Source organism: Diadema antillarum, unplaced genomic scaffold (assembly GCF_040938485.1).
Source record: "Diadema antillarum isolate AM-2024a unplaced genomic scaffold, OU_Dant_1.0 seq00000861_RagTag, whole genome shotgun sequence".
Lineage (NCBI taxonomy): Eukaryota > Metazoa > Echinodermata > Echinoidea > Diadematoida > Diadematidae > Diadema > Diadema antillarum.
This window is the reverse complement of record NW_027271731.1, coordinates 948916-972855: the sequence shown is the minus strand read 5'-3', so window position 1 is coordinate 972855 and position 23940 is coordinate 948916. Positions and strand designations below refer to the sequence as shown.

At 37.8% G+C, this 23940-nt stretch overlaps 1 protein-coding gene across 1 annotated transcript in view; it reads left to right on the top strand.

Moving 5' to 3' along the window:
- The window catches only part of LOC139740584 (protein RD3-like), a 58264-nt gene extending 36880 nt beyond the window's left edge, over window positions 1–21384 (top strand). Inside the window, exon 2 of the mRNA XM_071651171.1 lies at window positions 20724–21384. Within this exon, the coding sequence (XP_071507272.1) occupies window positions 20767–21384 (618 nt within the window). The 5' untranslated portion in view covers window positions 20724–20766. The remainder of the gene's footprint in view (window positions 1–20723) is intronic.
- The last annotated feature ends 2556 nt before the right edge of the window (window positions 21385–23940 follow it).

The window sequence follows — 23940 nt, the reverse complement described above, 5'->3', positions numbered from 1 at the left end:
TTTTCACACAACAGTAGATATATAATGTACTCTTAAATAAATTCCACAAGAATTGGAACAATCATCCCCCAGCATTTCCACTGATTCCCACTGATCAGTTACTAAAAACAGTTTGTCAGAAAAAAAAAAAGTCTGACAAAACGCTTGATGAAAATGCTCCCTAAGATGACTCTGCCTCTGCAATATTCTCATATATTCTCATATAGTCGGTGTGAGATTTTGAGCTTGGTAGAGAGTGATGAAGTTATAATAGCTGCTTTATTGCTTCATACACCTCAAATGGACAAATGCCATAAATTGTGTTCCCTCGTCAACTCAGAAGATTTGAGATTTGATAACAACCCATGCTCTGACTATAGATCAAGGCGTGATGGCCAGAAAGAATGTGTACTCAAAAGTGGTGGTAATTTTCTTTTCGTTAGATAATTGTGGGAACGTGTCGTGCCTGGTTTTTCATTCAGTGTTCCACTGATACTCCAGTAGAGCATGCCAGTTCTTATGGCGTGCCAGTAGCTCATACCCGTGTGACAGCCATTGTGTTGAAGCGTTATTTGTGCCCAGTTTAATTACATGATTGTAATTCTCTGTGCCCAGTATTTCAAGCCATATCAGTCAATTTTCAGTATTTCGGCACGGTGAAAGGACTCCACAGTCAATTGAAAGGCACATGCTGCATGTTTTGCACTGCCAATTGAAATAAACTTTGACAGGTTGTTTTATTTTTTTTTCAGTTAATAAACAATTTTTTCCCACCTGTTTAGAGGTCATTGTCATTATGGTTTATACTCTCTTCTTGCTACTTTTGATGAAGTTTTCTTTATCCATATGTTAGACATCATTATCATAAATGATCTTCCAGGGAGGGATTAACAGCACTGCAAGTCATGTCTTGAACAAAGACTACCATGATGACTGCGTACTTGAAATCACACAATAGGTTCTTTCCGTGCTCAACACTCAGTTAATTGATTGAGTACCTGATACCTCTGTTTACATACCTTGTCTGGCTGGAAATTGCCTTGAACTCCTTTTTTTTTACAGTGCTGTATCTGTAGAATGTAAATGAAATGGTTGGAAGGAAAATTTTCTTGTGGTTATTACTGAAAACTCCTCTAACTATCAATACTTTTCAGAAAAGATCTCAGCTGGTGGCAAAATTATTTCTTTGAAATTTATGTACATCAGATATAAATGTGTGAAACTTGTGAACATGCATGACGCTCCACAAATTATTGTGCAATTTATATTTTCCTTCAAGTTCCATATATCGTGGATGTCATACTTTTACAGTCTGTATTGCTCCCGTATCCATTTTTGTTTATAGAATTTTGCAGACTCTCCGGCAAGATTCTCACGTTTATACAGCGCAGCTTTATCGTTGTCATCATCATCCACAGTCGCTATTAGAGTTAAATGTTATGTGGGATGGCATATATCATCGTCATACATGCAGAAACAACTTACATCGGAAGTTGTGTCTTGATAATGACCAAATGTGAATAGCAGAGCTGCACTGTTAGATTTTAGTGAACATTCAAGGGGGGGGGGGAAGGATGAGGATGAGGAAAGAAGGATTGGATGGAGAAAAGGAAGAGAGATTTGAGGATGAGCCTGAGCAGTATTTGGAGGGTTCCTGGGTGTAATATTAGCTTCCATGCACCCTGCGGCTTTCGTCTTTCCCCCCATCTTCCCCCCACCGGCAGATGGCTCATTCATATGGAAGGAGATCAGAGTTGCCGGGAGACATCGGAGTAGGCCCGGTGTGTGCCGAGTGGCTTGATAGACGTCTCCAAGACGTCAAGAGTGCAGCTCCCACCGGCTGTGTCTATGTGCTTTGTAACGGAGATTCCAAATTTGATTTCTTACCACCACTCCTCCCCTTCTACTGCTCCCACAACCACCGACCCCCACCCCCCCCCCCCCACCCAAACCTCTTGTGCATAAAATGGAGAAGAGAGGGAAAAAATGGTCATGCGCTCACTTGCATGTGAGTACGTGCACCACCTTCCACAGATGTGGTGTTGATCGGTGAACGGACCAGATTTTTTAAATGCATTACCCTGCCGGCATCGTGACAAAGTTTTACTATTAACCCATGGACTGCTAAGGGCTTCGGTTTCATATGAACATGCAGCTTGTCATGCAGAAGGGGGGGGGGGACCAGCATGGAAAGAGTTAACATGCTGCCTGCAGCTTCTCTTGGATTATTCCAGCAAACAAAATGTGATTGCCCAAAGCTTGCATATATGCAAGTGCATTTCACCATCTTGCAAAGCTGACTTGAGCTTCGTGTGTTTTAGATTATGCTCAGAAACCTGCCAGGGTAACACATTTCTTGAGTCATTTGATGGCTCTGAAAGCTATACATGAAAGAAAAATCCAAGTTGGACATGCATGATCATGCCTTTATGTTTCAGGTTCTATTGTGGCTTTTTTTTTTCAACCAGATAAAACACTTGCTTCTCTTTCTTGACTGTACAATAGACTAATTATCAGGTAAGAGTTTTTAGAAAAAAATCCAGGCCATTTTTTTTTTAGATGTAGATATATACTTTATTCATACATTGGCATTGGTTGTTGAATTGACAATGCACCGAGGCCTTGCATACTGACAGCCATGAAAGCAGGTCTATTGTTCTCACACACACTATGGTAATAGACTGATTTGCGTTAGCACTGGTATGCAAAATGTAGATTGGGCTGCACTGAAATATTGCATGTGGAGGTCACCTCTATTCAAGAAAAAAAAATAATTGAAAGAAATTAAAAGCTAGGAAAGTCTTGATTTCCAACAGTTTCACTTAAAGGCAATTCAAGCTATTTTTTTTTTTTTGTGATCCAATGAGAGTCGATATCTCATCCAGAATGAATGTTTATGATAAAGAAATTTCCAGCTCTCCATTGTGGGGATTCACATAAAATTTTTTTTCAAAGGTGAGTTTCTTTAATTTTTCGACTAAATGTAGAGAGAAAAAAAAAAGACTTCACATTAGTTGATATCTTTAAGAAAGGCATTGATTTGAGGTAAGGCTAAATAAAGTAGAACTTACCAATATTTTATTATAGAGGACTCATGTCAAAGATTAACCATGTATACTGCAGGCAACTCCTGTATAACAAAGTCCCAAGCCAAACGATAAAGTGTATGAAGATGATGATTTTAGATCCTGAAATTTTACTTCATTGTAACGAGATTTTTGTTATAGCCGTGTTTGTTATAACAGGAGTGCACTGTATATACAAGTACCCCATCATACTTCCTGCAAGACATGTCTCACAACTAGAAATGTGGAGATGCTTATATACTGTTAAAGGGGAAAACCAGTCCAAATATAAGTTAGTCTGATAAAAAAGATAAAAATTTTACAATTTCAACGTAAGAATTTTGATCGAAATTGGGTGAAAAATGAGGAAGTTATGACAGTTTTGAAGTTTTGCTAATTTTTCAGGAAACAGTTCTTGAACAGTCAATATGAATATATGCAAATGGAAAAGTGAGCATGTCATCCCCTCACAACTTGTGTACAACTGTAGTTTGTACATAAGATTTTGACATTTCCAGTTATTCATTCAAACGCAATTATGCCCGAGGCTTAAATCCTGGTATATCTAACTGATCACTGTTCTGAAGTTATTCAATCAGGAATAATATCATGTTTCAGACTTCAATGACAGAATAAATGAATTTTTGTCATTTTTGGTACCATACATGATCAATGGAAAATTGTGAGGTTATGACATGGTAGCTCACTCATTTGCATATTCATATTCCCTGTACAAGAACTATTTTTCAGAAATTAGCAAAACTTCAAAATGTCATAACTTCCTTATTTTTCATCCAATTTCAGTCAAATTTTGACAATTGAACTTGTAAGATTTTACCAGTTTTTTATCAGACTAACTTATTTGGATTGGATTCCCCCTTTAAGATGATGCTTGATGTATAGAATGTGGGGCCTCTTGAAAGCAGAAACCCAATGACATATTCATTGAATCTGGTGAAAGAAAAGTACACAGAATTTAAATCGGTAGTCCAGCATGGAGCCTGTAAGGGGATGGTGCTATGTAAGAAAAATAGAATTAAAAAAAATCATATATGCATGTGAGCTCTGTATATCTATTTCATGTTCTCTTAGAAAAATAAATAAATAGATGAGTTAGATGGAATTCAAAAATGTAAATTCTGGGTGAGCAGAGTGGTGTAGTACTATAAGCCCTGACTTAAAGGAATGGTGTGTAGTATTGGCGGAGATGAGGATCGGGCTTTTAACTTTTTGCGAGATGCCAAGAAACCACTTATGAAATAATACAGAGCATACCATTCTAAGAGGAATCCAAAGTTTTGTTTTGGATATCTCAGCCATTTCATAACCAATTTTCATTGATAAGATAAATGTTAAATTCCTCTTGGAATTACAATCTCTTTCGAATTTCATAAGAAGTTTTTCATTATCTCACCAAAAAAAAATGTTAGAAAAGAGAAGTTAGGTCTCGACCGAAAATATACGATCCCTTTAATGTAGGGCAAACAACAGATAGCAGATCCATCATATGCTAATGATTACAGGAAGCTCGTAGACAGGATGTAACCCTGCGGCATAAATATTCATATGATTTCAAGCAATGTTTAATTGATCTCCTATGTCTTGCGGCTGAGACTGTGATTGATAAATTCTCAACGTCTACAGACCCATTAAGTCTGCCCAACTAACTCTGAGTTATTGACCTTTAAGCTGTAATCATCCCATCTGTGTTAAAATTAGGAAACTAATGCACCAATATAATTACTTCTACATTTAAATGTTGATTTACCGTATTTTTGTAATGGAATGACATAGGTCTGTGTCAGCTCACAGCGATGTAGGCATTCTTCGAGATCTCACTTATTTGCCTGTTATCAAAGTAGCAGAACACCTGCCCTTTAAGTTGAAAACAAATTCACACCCAAATTGCCACTGACTCTGTCATTGCACCTAGATATATATCATTGGGAGAAAATACACCACTGTTGAATTTTCAGTGGACTAGAATCCGTCGATTGCAACCTTCTTCCACGTTGAATTCAATCTTCATTCATTAACCGTCATTTGGCTTGGTGAGGGAATGTACATGTACCCCAATTCTTCATCCGTGAGAGAAAATGTATGAATATGTCTTTAGGGCCTATGTAGTATCAGACTCACTTGTTGGAAATTATTCTTTTATATAATATATCAAGTATATATTTTTGTTTGTTGTAACGAAACTATTTTTTTGAATTTTCAGCTGGAGTACAACTGTACTTTATTTGATTCAACCTATGAAACACTCAGAGAATACTGTAAAACGAGGAATTTTCGCGTGCATTTTAATTTCGCGAATTTCGCGAGCGCCAAGATTCGCGAAATTAAAATGCACGCGAAAGTTCTTGTCTACACTATATGCATTGAATGCCAGCGGCAGTTCGCGAAAATTTCATGCCGCAAAAAAGGCCGTCGGCTCCAATTCGCGAAAAATTCATGCCGCGAATATATCATGTTTTACAGTATAAACACCACCCTAAATCACCATTCGATTGAATTCATATTACATGTAAAGTGATCTGGAGCAAAATACATTTTCATCATCACTCTTTTTGTGACTTAATTTAGTAATATCCTTCCTTCCCATTAGCCTCCTATTCGAGCATTAATTGTGCCATTTAACTTGTTTTGTTGCGAAGGCCAATATGGTATACAGGTGACAATTCCCATAAGTGGTTTCCTAGTCAGCCAAGTGAAAATGTCCAATTCAATTTCAGTTGATAGCAATTAAGCACTGACATTATTTTGTTTCTCACACGACAACCAGGCAGCAACTGGTTTTTAAGTGAATACCACTTGGCATATATACAATATTCAAGTGTGTTCATATAGAGCCTATTGACTTATTGTACCCCCACCCACACATACTGTGTATGGGGTGTATGGGAATCATTGTATTTGAAATAATTTTTGAAATATTGGAAGTATTTGAATTATTATACATTTTGATTATTATTCTGATTTGAATCATTTGGATATTGAATGTGATTGAAGTAACCATGATGACAGCTTGGGTGATTTCTTTTTTTTTAATTCCATTGCCATGGAGAGTTTGATATGAAGGGCTATATTGGAGGAATCATTTTGCAAGATTCAAGTAGTGAGATCTTTCAATATCAGTTGATTTTGATTAGATAATCATAAAGTTGAAATTGCCTCAGTCATTTTCTGTTCTCAAAAACGCTGTCTGAGAGGATTGGATAGAGTGGTGTACTGCAAGGCACATTGTGATGAAGAGGACACTACATATTTTATGAAGCAAAGTGCCAAACTCTGTTATAAATGTACACACATAGCAACTACTAAACACGCCATATATCAACCTGTTGAGGATGAGTCCCAAGTATGTAGTCAGGCAGGTGTCTATGGGAAATGCGTATTGTAGCAAAATCAGCCCATCCTCAACGGGTTAAGCAAGTCTAATTTTTCATGAATCAGAATTTCTCAGCGATTTCGCAAGTAGTTTAATTTGCGATTGTGGAGTACAATAATGAATGGAGAAATGTATGTGTTCACGTCACATTCTTGTCGGGATTAGAGTCAATATTTTTTCATGTCTTTAAATTTGCGAATAGCACCTGACTCGCGAAATTCGTGATGATATATATAAACCTCATGAAATATTCTGCCTTTACAGTAATTGTTTTTATTTTTGTCTTTATGCTCATGTGACTCAGATTACAGTTACTTGAGAAAGATTTTTCACAATCTATCTAAATTTGAATTCATTAAATGACCAACTACACTTGTACATAAATGGCCAAGTACATCACAAATACATAGCCATTAATACTGACTTCAAACTTTATTATATTGTTTTCTCTTTCTTTTTCTAGGAGAATTAACTACTTTAAAACCAGAAATGTTTGCATGCATTTTACTTCCACAAAGTGTCTTGGCAATTCATGAAAATTTCATTCTACGAAAATATCTTGCTTTGTAGTGAGCAGTTGTTGTTGTTTTTGTTTTCCAGGATCAGAAATGAAGGAGTGATCAAGTGGTTCAGACAGTTTCATAAGGTTTATCATAGGCTACTATGCACCTGAGGCACATACTAGTACAGCAGAAAAAAAAAGTAACAGAACCAAACTCTCACAAAAGCATGCATGATGCATGATTACTATCAAACCATGTATGGAGCTATACAAGCATGCGTACATGCATTCCAAGTTGAGGGTAAATAAAAAAAGACAACCAAATGCATTCTTGATGGACATATTGCTCTAAATGTGATAATTTCAACAAGAATACCAGTGTATTCCAAAATGGCAGTATTGAAAGAGAAAGAGAGAAAGAAAAACAAAAAAAGTGAAGTTAAAACTGCCTTGAAATAGGTTAAGTATGTGTTCGAATGCTCTCTCACAACATGATTGACTCAGAAAAAAAACAACACAGCAACAACAACCCAGCAACATAAAAAGTTTCTCCAATTCTAGGCCACTGTTACGTGTTACCTTTAAAAACGAGGAATCAGCCCATGCATGTATTCAGCGCTCGTACTAGATGCGTCTCAAGAGCCATTGCGGCAAATCAATTCAATCAAGCTCTTCAAACATGCTCTCTTTACTCGCCTGTCTCCCCCATTTACCTGTTAACTTTTGCTCCGTGACGCCGTGGACTTCCCTTTAGTCTCCATCCACCCCCCCCCCCCCCCCCCCCCCACCCCATTTTGTTTTTATCTTACCCTCCTTCTCTTTTCATCTTCTTCAAGAGTTTAATGGCTGGTGCTGCATTGGTGTGCAATATACAATCCACTTTTCATATTAACCTTTCAGATATTGCTTAATTTTCAATGCCAAATAACCGTGACCTTCTGAGATATTGCTCTTCTGTACAAGAGTATATTTTGCCTTTTGCAGAGGAAGGGGAAAAGTGGTTGCGTGAGGGTAGAAATACTCGCCTTGTTTATCAGTGAACAAGGATTCAATTTTGTGGAAACACGCCATGACCTAGATAAGATGCAAATATATTGAGATATGTCAGGAGTGATTTTAACACTATTTGGTCCATTCAGATTCCATCACACAGTACTTACAATGAATATGGGTTCAGTTGTGCTCCTTCACTAAGAGAGAGAGAGAAAAAAAAAACATCTTTGTTGTCATTTCCTGCGGATTTTGCAGGGCTAGCTTTATACTAGTATAGTGGAAGTGCTTGCAAAGGTTGGCTTAAATTGAATTTGTACTGTTGCATGTTTTTTGTTGTCGAATGGAATGCATTGAGACATTCTAGTTTGTTTAACTCTTTGCTGATCTGTGTTTTCTACGCTGATTGGCATGTATGCTAGAGTGCTTTCTTTGTGCGGTTGTCACAAATGTCAGGAAAAGACTTTTCAGTGAGTAGAGATTGCTTAATCCATTAATCCCTATAAGCCAGTTCACAGTTACAATCTGAGCATGTGCAGATAAAGGTCATTGCAGACCTTCTCTTGAAATGGATTTGCAACTGAGGTATTCAAAACCTAGATAGGGCTTCTTGACAACTGTGTTGTAAATGAACCAGGTGCAGATTGGTATTTACAGGTGAATGTGCATTCTTTTCAGCAACATTTGATAACAAAAGCCATTCATGCAGCACTGACATGTAAATTAACACTTCCTGCATTACTGTCTTCAACTGCTCTTCTTGAGGACTATTCCATGTTTTGCAAAGTCTGTGGTTGGAGAGGTCATTGCAGACTAGTGCTAACTGTGAACTGGCTTATTGTTTCACTAGGACCATTCTGTTGGTCACAGGGCACATTGCTACAGTGCACTCCCGTTATAACGAAATGCTCGGGACCGGCAGTTTTCTTTCTTTATAACGAGATTTCGTTATAACCAAACAAATATAGTAAATAATGAAAACAAGGAAGCCACGCATATATGATATTCTGTTTGTTGAATACTCGTCATACACTGGAAAGCTATGTGAACAATAAAATAAATAGTTAATCAATTTCAGATTATTGTATTACAATAACGCATGTTCCCCTCGGAAACTCTGCGTAGCACACCAAGCGAACACACAGTGATGTGACGCGTTCGCCCATGCAGAGACGCTGTAAATGCCTTGTTCCGCTACGTATTTTCGAAAGCGATCCGCATTTCGTTATAACGGAACACATTTCTTTTGTTTTTCTTTGTCAGTGGTGCTCGGAAAAGACTTCGTTATGATGAAAATTTCGCTATAACCGTGTTCGTTATAAGCAAATTTTGTACCATAGACTTTAACCCATTGAGGACGAGTCCCGAGTATACTCGGGCAGGTGTCTATGGGAAATGCGTGTTTATAGCAAAATCAGTCCGTCCTAAGCAGGTTAATAGCGATAATTTTGGGACCAGAAGTTTTACTTCGTTATAGCGAAATTTCGTTATAACCGTGTTCGTTGTAACGGGAGTGCACTTTACATCTGAATGGAATTGCTAACAGGAGGTCAAGTGTGGATGGATTACTGAATGCTGTTAAAAAAAAAAAAGCTTGTCAGTAAAGTGTTTGGCACCTAGAGAGTTAAAATCAACAAAATCTATGTGAAGTGCTGAAAAATGAAAATCTTTTTGTATGGCATGCATGTTTAAAAGGTTCATGCAATATTTATACATGAAAACTCTTACTTAAATTCAGTTTCATATTCAATTTATGTTCTTTATTCTTCATGGAAAATATTTCTATAGGAACTTCCTGCATACTGCTGGCAAGTCACACCAATTTTGTTTGACTAGAATATATCTCTTTATGAATTTAGAATTTCCTGGGTGTTGAAAGATACTCCTGACACTGTATGGTAACTAATGTTACCTTAAGTGTGAATGTTGTTCAGTATCATCTGGACTATGATAATGTTGGTTCTGAGGCATGGCTCTTCTGTCTATTAGAACTGACAGTTCTAGCCAAAGCATAAACAATATATAACAACCAACAGATCACAGTACAAATCTTTTGTGGCAGGGGATTATTTATATTCATTATTCCTTTTAATAGTACAAAATAGTCAGATATCATACGGGGAATCTATTTTGGTTTGATGTCTGTACCTATATTCTCGATATCGCTCAAAGTCAATGAATGTATTCATTTTTCTGCAATCTCTGCATTTATCTGCTTTCTGTAGACCCATACACCCAATATGTATCAATTAGTTTGTATTCATGGTGCTTTTACTGTTAGTGAAATGTGATAATGAAAAAGGTGATAAGGACGGTAATGATAATCATTATTATGATAGTGCTAAATAGTCAAAGTCATATAGCACCATCTCCACCTAGCAAGTAGATGCTAAAGTCAACAGCAAGAAACTGTCAGCACCACAGCATCTTGGAGAAAGTGGAAGAGAGAAAAAGACATTAATATATCCAAAAGCAAGGTTGAAGGAATGATTCCCTAGGGCAGGTCTTGAAAAATTGAACAGATTAAAAATTTGAAATATTCATTTCAAAGTGATGGTTCTTCACATGCAAAGGTCCTATCATCCAACAAGGTTTATTGGCTATCCAGTATTTCAAGCAAGCCAGTGTTCAAGGGGTGAAGTTACTTTGCAGGTGTCTAATTTGCATTTTTTGCTTTTTGGTTGCTGATATTTTGTCAGACTGTCTTGCTATCTGAGAATGTGCATGGAACTGGAACATAAGTGCTCACATACAATCCTTATCCATGGTATATAGATCCCAAAACAATTATTACAGATATATGCCAAAAAGTATTAATCATCTGCCATGAGTACCACATAGATTTAATTACAAAGTAAGTCTGATAGTAAATAGAGTTATATGAATAAATGAAAAGGATATTGCAAATTGGATGAGTTTGTCAACAAAGATGAATAAATGATTAATACTTTTAAGCAATATTCATAGACTGATTCATCAGTCATACATCATATATCCGTATATACCTCTATCTATGACTGTGTGCGTTGGGAGTATAATATGTGCGTGTATCCAATTTCTGTAAAATGGCATACAGGGAAAATGGAATTGTAAAAAGTGTGATCTTACATAGCCTTATGAGCATAAATCTTGTTTTTTTTTTTAAGTAAGTCTGAAAAAAAGAACAACATGTGCTCCACTGATATGAATAGACTGACCAGGAAAAAAATGCAGGAGACCTATTGCTTGATCTTACTTACACACACACACAAACAAACAAACAGAAAAACAGCTATAAAGAGAGAGGAAAGTAGAAGCGTTCAAGAGTGGAAAGAGTGACTGCAGTGTGCATTAGTGTCATATAAAAAGTGTGTCATTTTTATTTGAGTCATTTCCTGATTGCCTCAAGACTCAAAAGCAGAATTTGAAAAACCACATTGTGGTTGCCAAAGCTTCAAAGTTAAGACAAGCGTACTTTTTATAGCTGCAGCGCTTGTAGTATTTTCTACTTGCACTTTCCCTTGACAGGTTCTGGTGATTGGCTGTTGTCTGTAAACAAGTATTTTGTGAAATTTGTCACATTTTGCTGTCAGCAAGCAGCTTTTGCTGGCGGATGAAAAGGACTGCTCGACAGAACATTCAAAGGATGACGACGTGACAGATGCAATCTTGTGTGGAATCTGAGAAAGGGGTTGTTTTGGAATATTGATTTATCTGCACTTTTCTTAAATGCATTCAGACAGAGTTTGTGTTGGGAGTTACTCTTCCTGCCTGATTCAACAGGTGGCAAGAAGTGTGTCCATGTTTTGGCTGAAATTCCCAGTTTGTGGTTGCCATAGTGACGAGACACCAACATTCTAGCAAAGAAGTTGGTGCTCGTCACTCTGTGATACAAGTGAAAACTGTGCACAAATGTTGTATTTGTATTAGTGTTTGTGGACAGGGATAGATAATGAAAATTCATACAACTCACAGTAGGACTGGGCATGTTTCCCCAAAAAAATAACCTGAAAGATTTCTCACTTTTCTTACAGACACCACTTTTGGAATGTGGCTGTACTAAATTCGTCAGAACTGTCAAACAAATGTAAATTGTCAAATCTTGAGGTGTCATTTGCCACAGTCCCAATCACATTGCTAATGTCTGCAATCTTTGTAACATCACCTGCATAGATCGAATTGGGTACTATACAGCTTCATTTTGATAGTCAGATATTTACAAAGCTCTCTGGCGTCATGGAAACTGGCCAATTGGAGAGGGGGGAAAACAACTTAGCAGAAAAGTGTCCAAAGAGCAACTAGATTCAGGTCCCTGCCATTATCTACACAGTCTGGGCAACACATCATCCAGACAGACTTTGAATGTACCAAGTGCATGAATTTGGCCTTCTATAAATTACCCATTCTGACTTTATTAGAATTGTAGGATGCGGTTATTTGCCCATGATAAACTGGACTCTCTCTCTCTCTCTCTCTCTCTCTCTCTTCCTTTTTGATTATAATACCTCTCATCTCACCCTCTTCCTCTCCCTCTCTATCTCTCCATCTTTCTCTTTCTCTCCCTTTGTACCTTGCTGCTTACAATTGTATATACTTCTCATCTCTACCTCTCCCTCGCTATCTCTCTCTCTTCTTTTCTGTTTATATACCTCTCATCTCACCCTCTCCCTCTCTCCCTCTATCTCTCTACATATCTCTCTCCTTCTTTCTGTGTATATACCTCTCATCTCTCCCCCCCCCCCCTCCCTCTCTATCTCTATCTCTCCCTCCCCCTCTTTTCCTTGCTGCTTATACAGTGTAGGCCTTAACCACTCACCTCCCCTCTCTCTCACTCTTGCTATCTCTATCTCTTGCTATCTCTATCTCTTGCTATCTCTATCTCTTTCTCTATCTATCTATCTATCTATCTATCTATCTATCTATCTCTTTCTCTATCTATCTATCTATCTATTTATCTATCTCTCTTTCTTTGTCAGTCTGTCTCTATTAATCACAATCACTACAGTAAGTCCTGAATACAAGAACTCTAATACTGAACTGAATCATCCCATAAGCATCTGTGCTCTAAAATCAAGTCGAAAATCCAGATAAGATGACCTCACAGTATCCCCCACCCCAAACTGCAATTTAGCTCCCCCGCTAGACGGGACTCTTGAAGTATTGCAGATGACACCGCTTCTGGACCTTTGTGAGATGAATCTTGCAGACCCCACCCCCCACGCAGCGTTCCCAAGAGCCAATTATGTAATTGGACCGTGTAGCCATTTCTGTGCGTAGGTAGGAAGGGAGGGAGGTTATCGACAGCACCGCATCCTCTCCTGATAGGGCGATTGATCCTCTTTCCACCGGAGGAAAGGAGGCCAACTGATTGTTTGCCACCCAGTTATGGCAGAATTTAAGAGAAGACCAGGGATGGATATGCCTTTAACCCCCTCCCAACCGCTCCCCTGTTATACCACTGCAATTTCATGGTGAATAATTGCTCCCGGCATTGACAGGCTTAAACCATGCATAACTTAATTGTCATTGAGAGTATGATGCATTATCACCAGAGGACAAATTCTATCTGTAAATCATTGCAGTAGGAAATAATTTTGTGACGGAAAAGAAAAATCACTCGGTGTAACATGTTCTGAGAGCTTTTAACGTGTATATTTCATTAGTCAAATGTGGGGTCATGATGGAAAATTTAAATGGAACGCACTTCAAATATTTATTGAAAATTTCAATCAGCATTCCCATTTCACACTTCTTACCCAGAAAGAAACACCACGCGCACCCAGAATCTAGTAAAAGTTGATTCCAAAACACCTGCACACCACAACTAGTAAAAACATCGTTTTAGATACGTGGGTGGGAAAAGAGTAATTGAGGTTTGCCTTTAGACTTATGAAAATAACTTGGTTATCATAAAATGATACAAAACTGTTTGCCAGTGACATTTTTGCAGAAGACTTAAAGAGCCTTCAATAAATTTTAATCTTTTTTCATCCACCTGTTCCTCAGATAACTGTTTGTTTTCTCTCACTTTTAATTTAAAACAAACATCATACTCATGCTCTTAATATTGTCCTTCAGTTCAGACCTGCTACCTTTAACAAATTCGCTCCCGAAATTTGTCACTTAGAACCCTAATTTTTGTTTGCTTTAATGCTGATCAGCAGATATGTATAGGGCTTTTGTCGTTGGTTTTATTTTTTGTCTGTAGATATGCAAAGATGAATTGACTACCTTGCTTAACTAATATTACTGAATTAGTGTCAATGTAATCCTCACTGGCTCTATTCTATAACACAGCAGCCTTCATGTGGTAATGCCATACTGTATCATCAGTGGTGAGTTTTACCTATTTTATAGCAGATTACCCAATAGCCAATTAGATAACTTGATAAATTTAGTACAGGAAAGTGCATGAGCTTATAAAATGTTGAATATTAAGGAAAGCTGAAGTATTTTTGATATCATGGACTACATTTTTTCATTATTTCTATAATTAACTATTTTTTGCTGAAAGTGATTTGAAATATTGAAACCAGTATAGTTATTGTTATAAAGCTTCAAAATGCATTTCCTAAGTTTTTTTTTTTTTTTTTTTTTTTTAAGCTGTGATCTTTAGATGGCTGAAAAAAATGTATGACGTACAATGCAAGTCAGGTAATAAACAAAAAAATCTTGTTTTTTATCACCTCTAACTGTCATTGTCCACAAAAGTCTATTTAAGATATGCTTTAAGAATAAAATATTAAATTAATTTCTTTTTTTTTTACCTTTAACATGTTAAAATCCTGCCACCTTTTGCTGATGTTCATGTTTATATATTAAGAGCACAATCAAAAGAGAAATGACTCTTTTAATGAGTGTTTATTTGGTTTCATTTAAAAGGAAAAACAGCAACTAATTTTAAGTTACGACGAGCCTTGGTCAAGCTATGATGTTAGTACCTTATCATTGCATTATAGTTCCCTACTAAGTACTGTGCTGTGGATAGCTAATTGCTTAATTTTCATGATACTTCACTAATTTTATGAATTTAAAAAAAAATCATTAATCTTATCAACTGTTTCTGTATTTTCAAGTAAGAATAGAACCCTCACCCTTTGGTAGATTCTATGGGGAACTTCATATACATTTATGTTCTTTTGGATTGCACATGTCCTAAAAAAGTTGACTGAAACCAGAACTAAATGAAATGATCGCATGATGGCAAAGGAAAAAATTTCTTGCATGACTCTTACTTTCCTGTTTTTCCAGGAAGCGCACTGGCAGTAACCTTTTCACTGAACGCAAAAATTCATTGTGCTCAGGGCGGTGGCAGAGAAATTTATATTACCAGCGGTTGTGTCATATGAATGCCAATATTGCTTCTCTCGCAATTTGCGGATCAATGAAATGAAACGTTTTGAAACCAGAAGTTGGCTGGGCAATTTAATATCTCCATGACATGTGCTGTCTCCCCCATTCTCTTGTTGTTCCTCATTTAGACATACATGTATGTGCAATTATATATATTTGTATGTATATATGTGTATGTATATATAAATATATAGAATCATGTATTCTATGTAATTCTATGAAAGCATATTATGTTCATATTTATTGGCCAATTGTTTTTCTCACTTGCCTTCTCTCCCTCTCTACATACATATATGTGCAAATATATATATATTTGTATGTATATATATGTGTATATATATATAATATGTATATATATATATATTTATTTATATAGATAGATATATAGATATTTATATTCATATATCTATGTAATTCTACGAAAACATTATGCTCATATTTATTAGCCAATTGTTTTTTTCTCTTGCCTTCTCTCCCTCTCCTGTGAACATTATGCATACGTACGGAAAAACATAATCTATGTACATATTCACCTTCATTTTCTTTGCACATTGGTTCCATCATTTTAATTCTCTCTCTCTACCTATAGTTCATCTATCTATCTATCTATCTATCCATCTATCTATCTATCTATCTATCTATCTATCTATCTATCTATCCATCTATCTATCTATCTATCCATCTATCTATCTATCTATCTATGGCTATCATCTATCTATCTATCTATCTATCTATCTATCTATGGCTGTCTATCTATCTATCCATCTATCTATCTATCTATGGCTATCTATCTATCTATCTATCTATCCATCTATCTATCTATCTATCTATGGCTATCTATCTATCTATCTATCTATCTATCTATGGCTGTCTATCTATCTATCCATCTATCTATCTATCTATGGCTATCTATCTATCTATCCATCTATCTATCTATCTATCTATCTATGGCTATCTATCTATCTATCTATCCATCTATCTATCTATCTATCTATCTGTCTATGGCTATCTGTCTATCTATCCATCTATCTATCCATCTATCTATCTATCTATTTATGGCTATCTATCTATCTAACTACCTATCTATCTATCTATCTATGTATCTATCTATCTATCTATCCATCTATCTATCTGTCTATCTATCTATGGCTATCTATCTATCTATCTATCCATCTATCTATCTATCTATCTATCTATCTATCTATCTATCTATCTCAGTCTCTCCTTGTCTCATGTCTTTCAAAGCAGATATTGTCAGGGAGTCCTCATGTCAATATTGTTTGCTGCCTGCAAAGACATGAACTGTATCAATATCATTCCCTCGAGTCTAATAATCGTGACTGCATAGAAATTGTTCCTCCAGCTCCTTTTTTGTTTTTATCAAAGAGCGCCATATCAGCGAAGACTGCACTTCTCAACCGGTTTATGCAGCTGCGCCGAAATACCAACATCCGTAGTCATACTGTGTGAAATTGCCAGGTATTATGGATGTTGATCTGATAACTCTTGTGCGGCATTCATTAAAGAACTCTCTTTCTTGCTCACTAGTACCTGTTTTTCAGCAAAACTGAATATCTCGCACAAAGTGAGATTTTCATTAAATATCAACATTTACTGTTCCGCATAAAATCGAGTAATTATAATGACTATTGTATGTTGGATGCAGCAGAGTGGTGGTTGTGTGTGTGTGTGTTGTGTGTGTGTGTGTGCTTGCTTTTTTATTGAATGGATTCTGAAAAGTTATGTGTTCACTTTGTTTTATTGTACCTTATCATCTAATCATGAAAATCTAGTACATAGCAAAATCATGTGTAATATTTTCATTTTTTTTTCATAATGAACTGGTTTATACATATAGGAAAAAATCCTGTAACTGTTTGGTTCCATTTTTTGACACATTCAAAATGACTGTTTAAATTTTGATTTACATTATATTGAATCAGTCATAAATATTATTGGGAAAAAAGTGTATGTGTGTGTGTGTGTGTGTGTGTGCGTATTTGTGGAGGTGTGTGTTGGAGAGATAGAAAGGAGAGGAGAGACTCTTCTCTGACATTTTGCAGTTATTCAGCGAGCAATAGCCTTCACGCTGAACGGTAGCCAAATGTTGGCTTTCACGTGTCGCGTATTGTGTCGCTCGGTACTCCCACGAGATGGAACTCTATACCAGGTGTGTCAACACGGATGGGGGGGGGGGGGGGGGGGCTGCTCCCATCCACAGGTTGATAACAGTTCTTGTGCTGAGAGGGACTGACTACCCGTGAACGGTATCTATGACACACAGACCAAAATACCGGTTGTCTACCATTCCACATTTGTGGCCATTATATGTGAGCTGATAGCATATTCATGTCATATGCCACCAATGTCATCGCCATTGGGAGTTTTATTACAGAGGGACCAAAAAAGGCTGTATAAGGTGAGGAAAGATTTTAAAATAGGCAAGAGAGAAGAAAGAGAGGATATATTTTTTGGACATAGGGCAGAGGGTTTTAAGAATCAATTTTGTTGGAAGGCATGAATAGTCATCTCGTATATTCCAAAATGAAATGCACACTTACATCACAAGTTTGCATCAGTGTTTCAAATATTTGCAAATTAGCAGTACAAGATATTGCCCTTGTAAAATTGAAAAATTGGTGCTTCAGTCAAATTCATAGTATTTGCAGAAATTTTGTGCTTTTGCTTTAAAAATGGAGAATGATAATCTAAACCTGCAATGACTTTAATGGAATGGAATGCATGATGAATGTATACGCATCTTTTCATATACTACTTGCATAGTTGCATTGTTATTATATATTCCAGATTTTGGGGTATAACTACATAGTATGATATATATGACGTAATGAATGTTTTTAGTTGCTGTTGTGTAGAAGTTTTTTTTTTGTTTTTTGGGTCTGAAAACCAAACCTGACATCTACATCTGTTTCATATAGACATACTGCGGCACATGTGCCGTGAATCTTGGATTTTTGTGCAAAGGCCATCACTAATTCCTTGTGTTCAAACTAATTTCTTGTATTCTCTACCCCAACCATCCACGCTAGTTTTATCATTTTGGTGTGATAGATGTAGAATGATTTGATTATGTAGGTATTTGTACTTCAAAAGATGTATCCGGGGAATGTTCATGCAAGATATATAGTGGGCGTACTTACAGAAGAAACAAGGTTTTCAAATGTCATGTGTGAAACACTGCTTTTTTTTTAAAGTGATATTTCAGGAGTTCCCCCAAAAGACATGCCACCAAGCAATGTGTTTTATTGGTGGGGCTCGCGCATCTCAGCAGTATTGCACACTAACACGAAGGTAAAGGCCTAGATGTTCAGAGTTATGGCAGCTTTCAAACAGAAGTGGGAGGTCGCGGCATCAAAATATCATCTCACATAGTATTTTTATAACATTCCAGTGGATATGTCCTCTTTATCACTTATCATCAAGCCTATAGAAATTGTGCATTTTTGTCCTGAGGCTATGATAAGATGCTAAAGAGTAGTCAAAAGAAATAGGAGGGAAACATTGGAAATGTCTTCTTTTTTTCAGTTTCAAATGAATGAATTGCTTGAAACAGTGTTAGCATGAAATATCAAAACATCAGATGGAGTATATGTTCAGTGAAACTTAGTCAAAGCTACAACTAATTTTTATTGTAGGAGGGCGTTCAAAACGGATTGCCTGCCTTTAACTCTTCAGCGGTCTTTGCCAGAGGTCATGCACTTATCATGAGGGTACCCCCCTCCCCACTCCACCACCGTCACTGCCACCACAACTCCATCCCAAGGAGGTGCTAATGTGGTGAGAGAAAGAGGCTGCCCTACTGTGAGGGGAGGAAATTGTGCGCAGAGGAGCGGAAATCCCGCTAGATGAGGCGTGGTTTATCACAGTCCTTGTAGCATCTGCATCGCCTACCACCCTGTCTGTTCCTCATAGCACCTGCTTACTGACCCAGACAAAACCAACAAGGATTTGTGTTATTCTGTTGTACAAATATACAATTTTGTAGATATACTTCAAAATATGTGAATATATAAATTCATATACATATATTTATATATACAATGTCCAAAACCCTGACAAAAAAAAAGTGAATGACGCATTGAATTTTTGTTGCAACCATTCCAATTGTTGGACACTAATATGCCTTACACCTCTCTTCTTTTTATCTTTTAGACATAATCAATAGGTATGTGTAGATATGTAGATATCTATAATGTGTGTGTGATTTATGTGATCGGTGGTCACACGTGCTTGCTTATTTATGCGTTTCATCTTTAATCATGTGACTAATCTCATATACATATTCCACTCAAATTCCTGCTTTCCTACAGGTTTCTTGAAGTAGGTATAGCTGCTTGGTGTTGTGGTTGCCTTCAGTAATTCTGAAGTCATTGATAAATTGTTACAGAAACACACAGCCATTTACATATTTTTTCTTATCACGTAATCACAATCATATCACTTCTTAGCCATTCTTCAGGAGAAGTCAGATCAAGTCACTCTGGCTAGAAATGAATAACAATGTGTTTTTGCTGTAACTACAAAGCCTGATTTACTCTGTACATTACATTTGTTGAAACAATCAAACACACACTGTTGTGGGTCATTGCTTGCAATCTAATGATGGAACATTTTGAGAATTTTGAGTGATTACAATTATATCTGTTAATATTGTGCTTTGTTTGGTGATGTTTGCTGGCATAGATGTCTTGAGGCTAGGTGCCAATGATTAGAGATTATGTAATCCCCTTAATCCCTATATCTTCACCATGGCCTTTCTGTTGGACAGATTGAGGCATGTTGTAATTACACCTGAGTGGATGTGCTATGATTAGGTCAAGTTTTGAAGAAGTCATGCACTGCCTGCTGATAAAAAAAAAGAACTTGGCAAGTTACAGCTAACGTAGTACCCACACACCCAAGTTACAGCTAACATAAGTACCCACACACATAGAGGGCTTACCCCCATGCTACTTATCACAGCTTCTTGAAAAACAGTCTTGTCAGATTAAAGGTATAGGTTGCATCAAAAATGGAAACACTTTGATGGAACAAATAGAGCACATTCATTGGTTTTGTGTCTCACGCACATTATTCTGCTAACAAGTGAAGTATGCCTGTCTAGTTACAGCTTTTAAGATGCTCATGATTGGGTAATTTATTCAGACAATTGATTGATGTGTAATTCAGTTCAAGAGTGCATGCATAAAGACGGTAGGACAAGAAAGCTGCAGCTAGTACATTTTGCCGGAAGGAAAATTTTGCAGCATAAACAGAGTCCTCACCCTGTGTTGCCATGGTGACCGTAAGAGGGTATTGATAAATTATTATAGGGCCCCTCAGTTAACATTACCCACATAAAGAAAATGTGAGTTGTTGAGCACTGTTCCACGAAAAGCGCCTCTCAGAATTTCTCATGCTAAATGCCATTCCTCTTCTTCTCTGCCACTGTCTCGTCATGCAGGTTCCCACGGCGATGCTCCGCGGCAATGTGACGTCAGCCTAACATGACCAAGATGTCCCTCACCAACATGTTCCGGCAAGATCCCCGCATCCCGGCCAAGCCGGAGGCCACGGTGGTGCGGGAGTGCCTCTTCAATGAGCTGGAAGGACAGCTGCGGGAGCTGCAGCACCAGCACTGGCAGGCCGAGCAGACGGAGAAGCAGCGCAAGCAGACGGTGGACTACAGCTGGCTGGTCAGCTCCCAGCCCAAGTACTACGTGGTGCCCCAGCTGCAGCAGCTGGAGCTGGAAGACCTCTGCAGCAAGGTGAAGGCCAGTGAGACCGGCCGCATCATCACGCGCTTCCGCGAGATCCTGACCCGGCGGCCGGAGGTCAAGGAGGTTCCGCAGATCCTCAAGGCGGTCATCATCCAGGTGCTGCAAGACCGGCCGCCCGAGGAGACCATCACCGACTGGATGTGGAAAAAGACCAACAACTTGACCAAGGTCAAGCAGAACATCCGCGTGCATCCGCTCTCGAGTGTCTCAGAGCAAGTGGACAGGCAGTACGGACACACCCGCAGTCGGCGTGCCATCAGCGTGCCAGAGTTTGGAAACAGTGCAACTCTCAGGAGCAGATCTTTACCAGAATTCTGTGCCAACATGGATAGTTTGCCAGTATAGGGGATTCCCCTCATTTGGTTCTGCTGTTGAGTCATTTTTTAAATTATTATTATCATTATTCATGAGGTGATCCTCGTTGTAGGTTTGTTTTTGTATTCATGCATGCTTGTGTGTGATTTATGAAAAAAAAATTGTGAATATTTGGTCACAATTATGTGTTGTTGGTTTTTTAATATATTTCCAATCATATGGCTACTGCTCATGATGATTACATTTTACTTATATGATCACCTGGTCTCACCCGGTCATTCTTGAGGATGCCTGGATTTAATCTGTCATCTTTTGAGGACCTCTCCAGATGTCTCGTCGCAATTTGCAGCCTCAACTCCTTCCCTATGCCCTCGCTGACTGCCAAAGTTTGTGAGGCTGCCCGATCAGTATTCATGGGATGGTGGTGGTAAATGGACCAGCGCAAAAAAGGACAAATCGCTCGCCTCTCTATCTCTCGACGGAACAAACTAAATGGCCGGTGAGACCCTCATCTGGTGAGTCCCAGTGCAACGATCAATCATGCCCCAATGTGACTGTACCCTGGACTCCACGCGCCCTGCCAATTGGATTTTCTAATTTGAACGATAATTGGCATCCTGGTTTGTGAAATAAAAAAAGATACTGGAATTAGTTTACCCTTATCATATCTCACATGTCTTTTTTTTCCCCCTCAGTGTAGACCTGTTTGATTACAAACTCCATGATGGCGAAACACATAGCTTCAATCACTCATTTCCTTTTGTATCACACGTTCTCGTTTGAATTGGATCGCAGGTTGAGTGTTTGATCATCCAACAGTATTTTCCAGTGTTTGATAGGGTTGCCCGTGGCAACCATACATGTAAATCAGCGCTCTGCATTGTCCCAGTGGTGTAGTGGAATATTGTGCAGAAGCCCAGAGGGTTGAAATGCAGGGCATAGGGGCAGATGAGCAAATCATATGTTTTCACTGTGGAAAGGGTGGTGATGGGAAATATGCCTTTATAGAATGATAGAGCAAATTCCTTATCAAATGATTGATTAAGAGCATGCAAGTGACCAGGCATTTATTTCTGGCTAACATACAGTTTTACTTGTGACCGGTCATAAGTTCAGTATAATGACTGGTCATAAAGCACTTTCACAGGATGGTGAAAAGGATGGTGACCAGGCGAGATTTCATCATTTATTCACTAGCGGGGATGGCTGCTGTGGAATTTAAAATGCCTACATGTTAAATTCTTTAGAGATGTAGATATAGTAAACATATGGACATTGAGGTGAGAGTGATTTATCACATGACAAGGATCTGCCTCATAATTTTATAAAACAAATAATACCCATCATTTTGCTCAGGCATTAGTATAATCACCCACACTTGGTATCTTCGAAGCAGTCCAAGCACCCTCAGCTATCGCCGTGGGTTTGTCAGACTGTTTGAAAGGTGCCATGTGTGTGTAATTCTTACCAGTGCCCTCACTACAGTGTATTATTTGGATACAAATGATTTTACTTGCATAGTAAGATATATTTTGTGTTTGACCATAGCTAATCTTTGGACATTGCATTGGTCTCTTAAGCAATCAGTTTGTTCAGGGATCAGATAGTGAATATAATGGATATGTCCGTGTTTGGTGGAAACTTTGGCCTTGAAAGCAGACTTTCAGTTTTGGAGTGGATATGGTCCATCTTCAATGCAGCACAATTTTAATGTCAATACCTTCTGTCAAAGAGTAAGATAGTGACATCGTAATCTATTCCAGATTCTGTAGCGATGTTAGAATGTGATTTGACTAAAATGACCCAAGGACCACCCTGTGAATTTTCATAGAGTTGGCACTCAGTCATCCATCTTTGCGACATGGCTGGCGATCACTCTGTAAATGCAGAATCGACCTTACATTCAGAATGAAAAACATGATATATTTCAACATTTTACAGTAGTTTCTTCTAACTTCATTTCTTTCTAAAAACAGACAGCAATGCATAAAGAGATTGATGCGTACAAAATCTGATTAAATGAAATGTGGCAAACGAAGAATAGACATTGCCAAAGAAGAGGACTCTTATTGCCAACTTTGCCAGGGTAAAGAAACAGTTCAAAGGTACAAGTCATGCTGGAAAAAGGTAAAAAACAGAGTACAGTGTAACAATGATTATTTGCATGGAAGGAAACAACACAGCTTGACCCATCCAAAGAATTTGTAAATGGTATCAAGGGAGGTTTGAAGTCTGAAGATAAAGTCGAGGGACTGATAACCTCCCAAAACCATGACGTTAGAATATGCGAAATAATTTCTGACAACAGATGTCATGAGCTTCTCATATTTGATGCCTTAGTCAAAGTACTTAAAGGGCATTGCATACCTTTAACTCATGGTAGCCATTTACTGCAGCATTACCGATGAGCCAACAGGTATCTCACTATGTACCACTATATGCAGCTCCTGTGTCTAAATCTTTGCGCCCCATGCGCGGAATGCGTTCAAAAAATCAGGTGCCCTAATTTCATTACGTGCCGCTCCCTCTACACAAAAATGTTTTTTCAGGGCAGAACATCCACACAAAAAAAGCATTCTGCCCTTA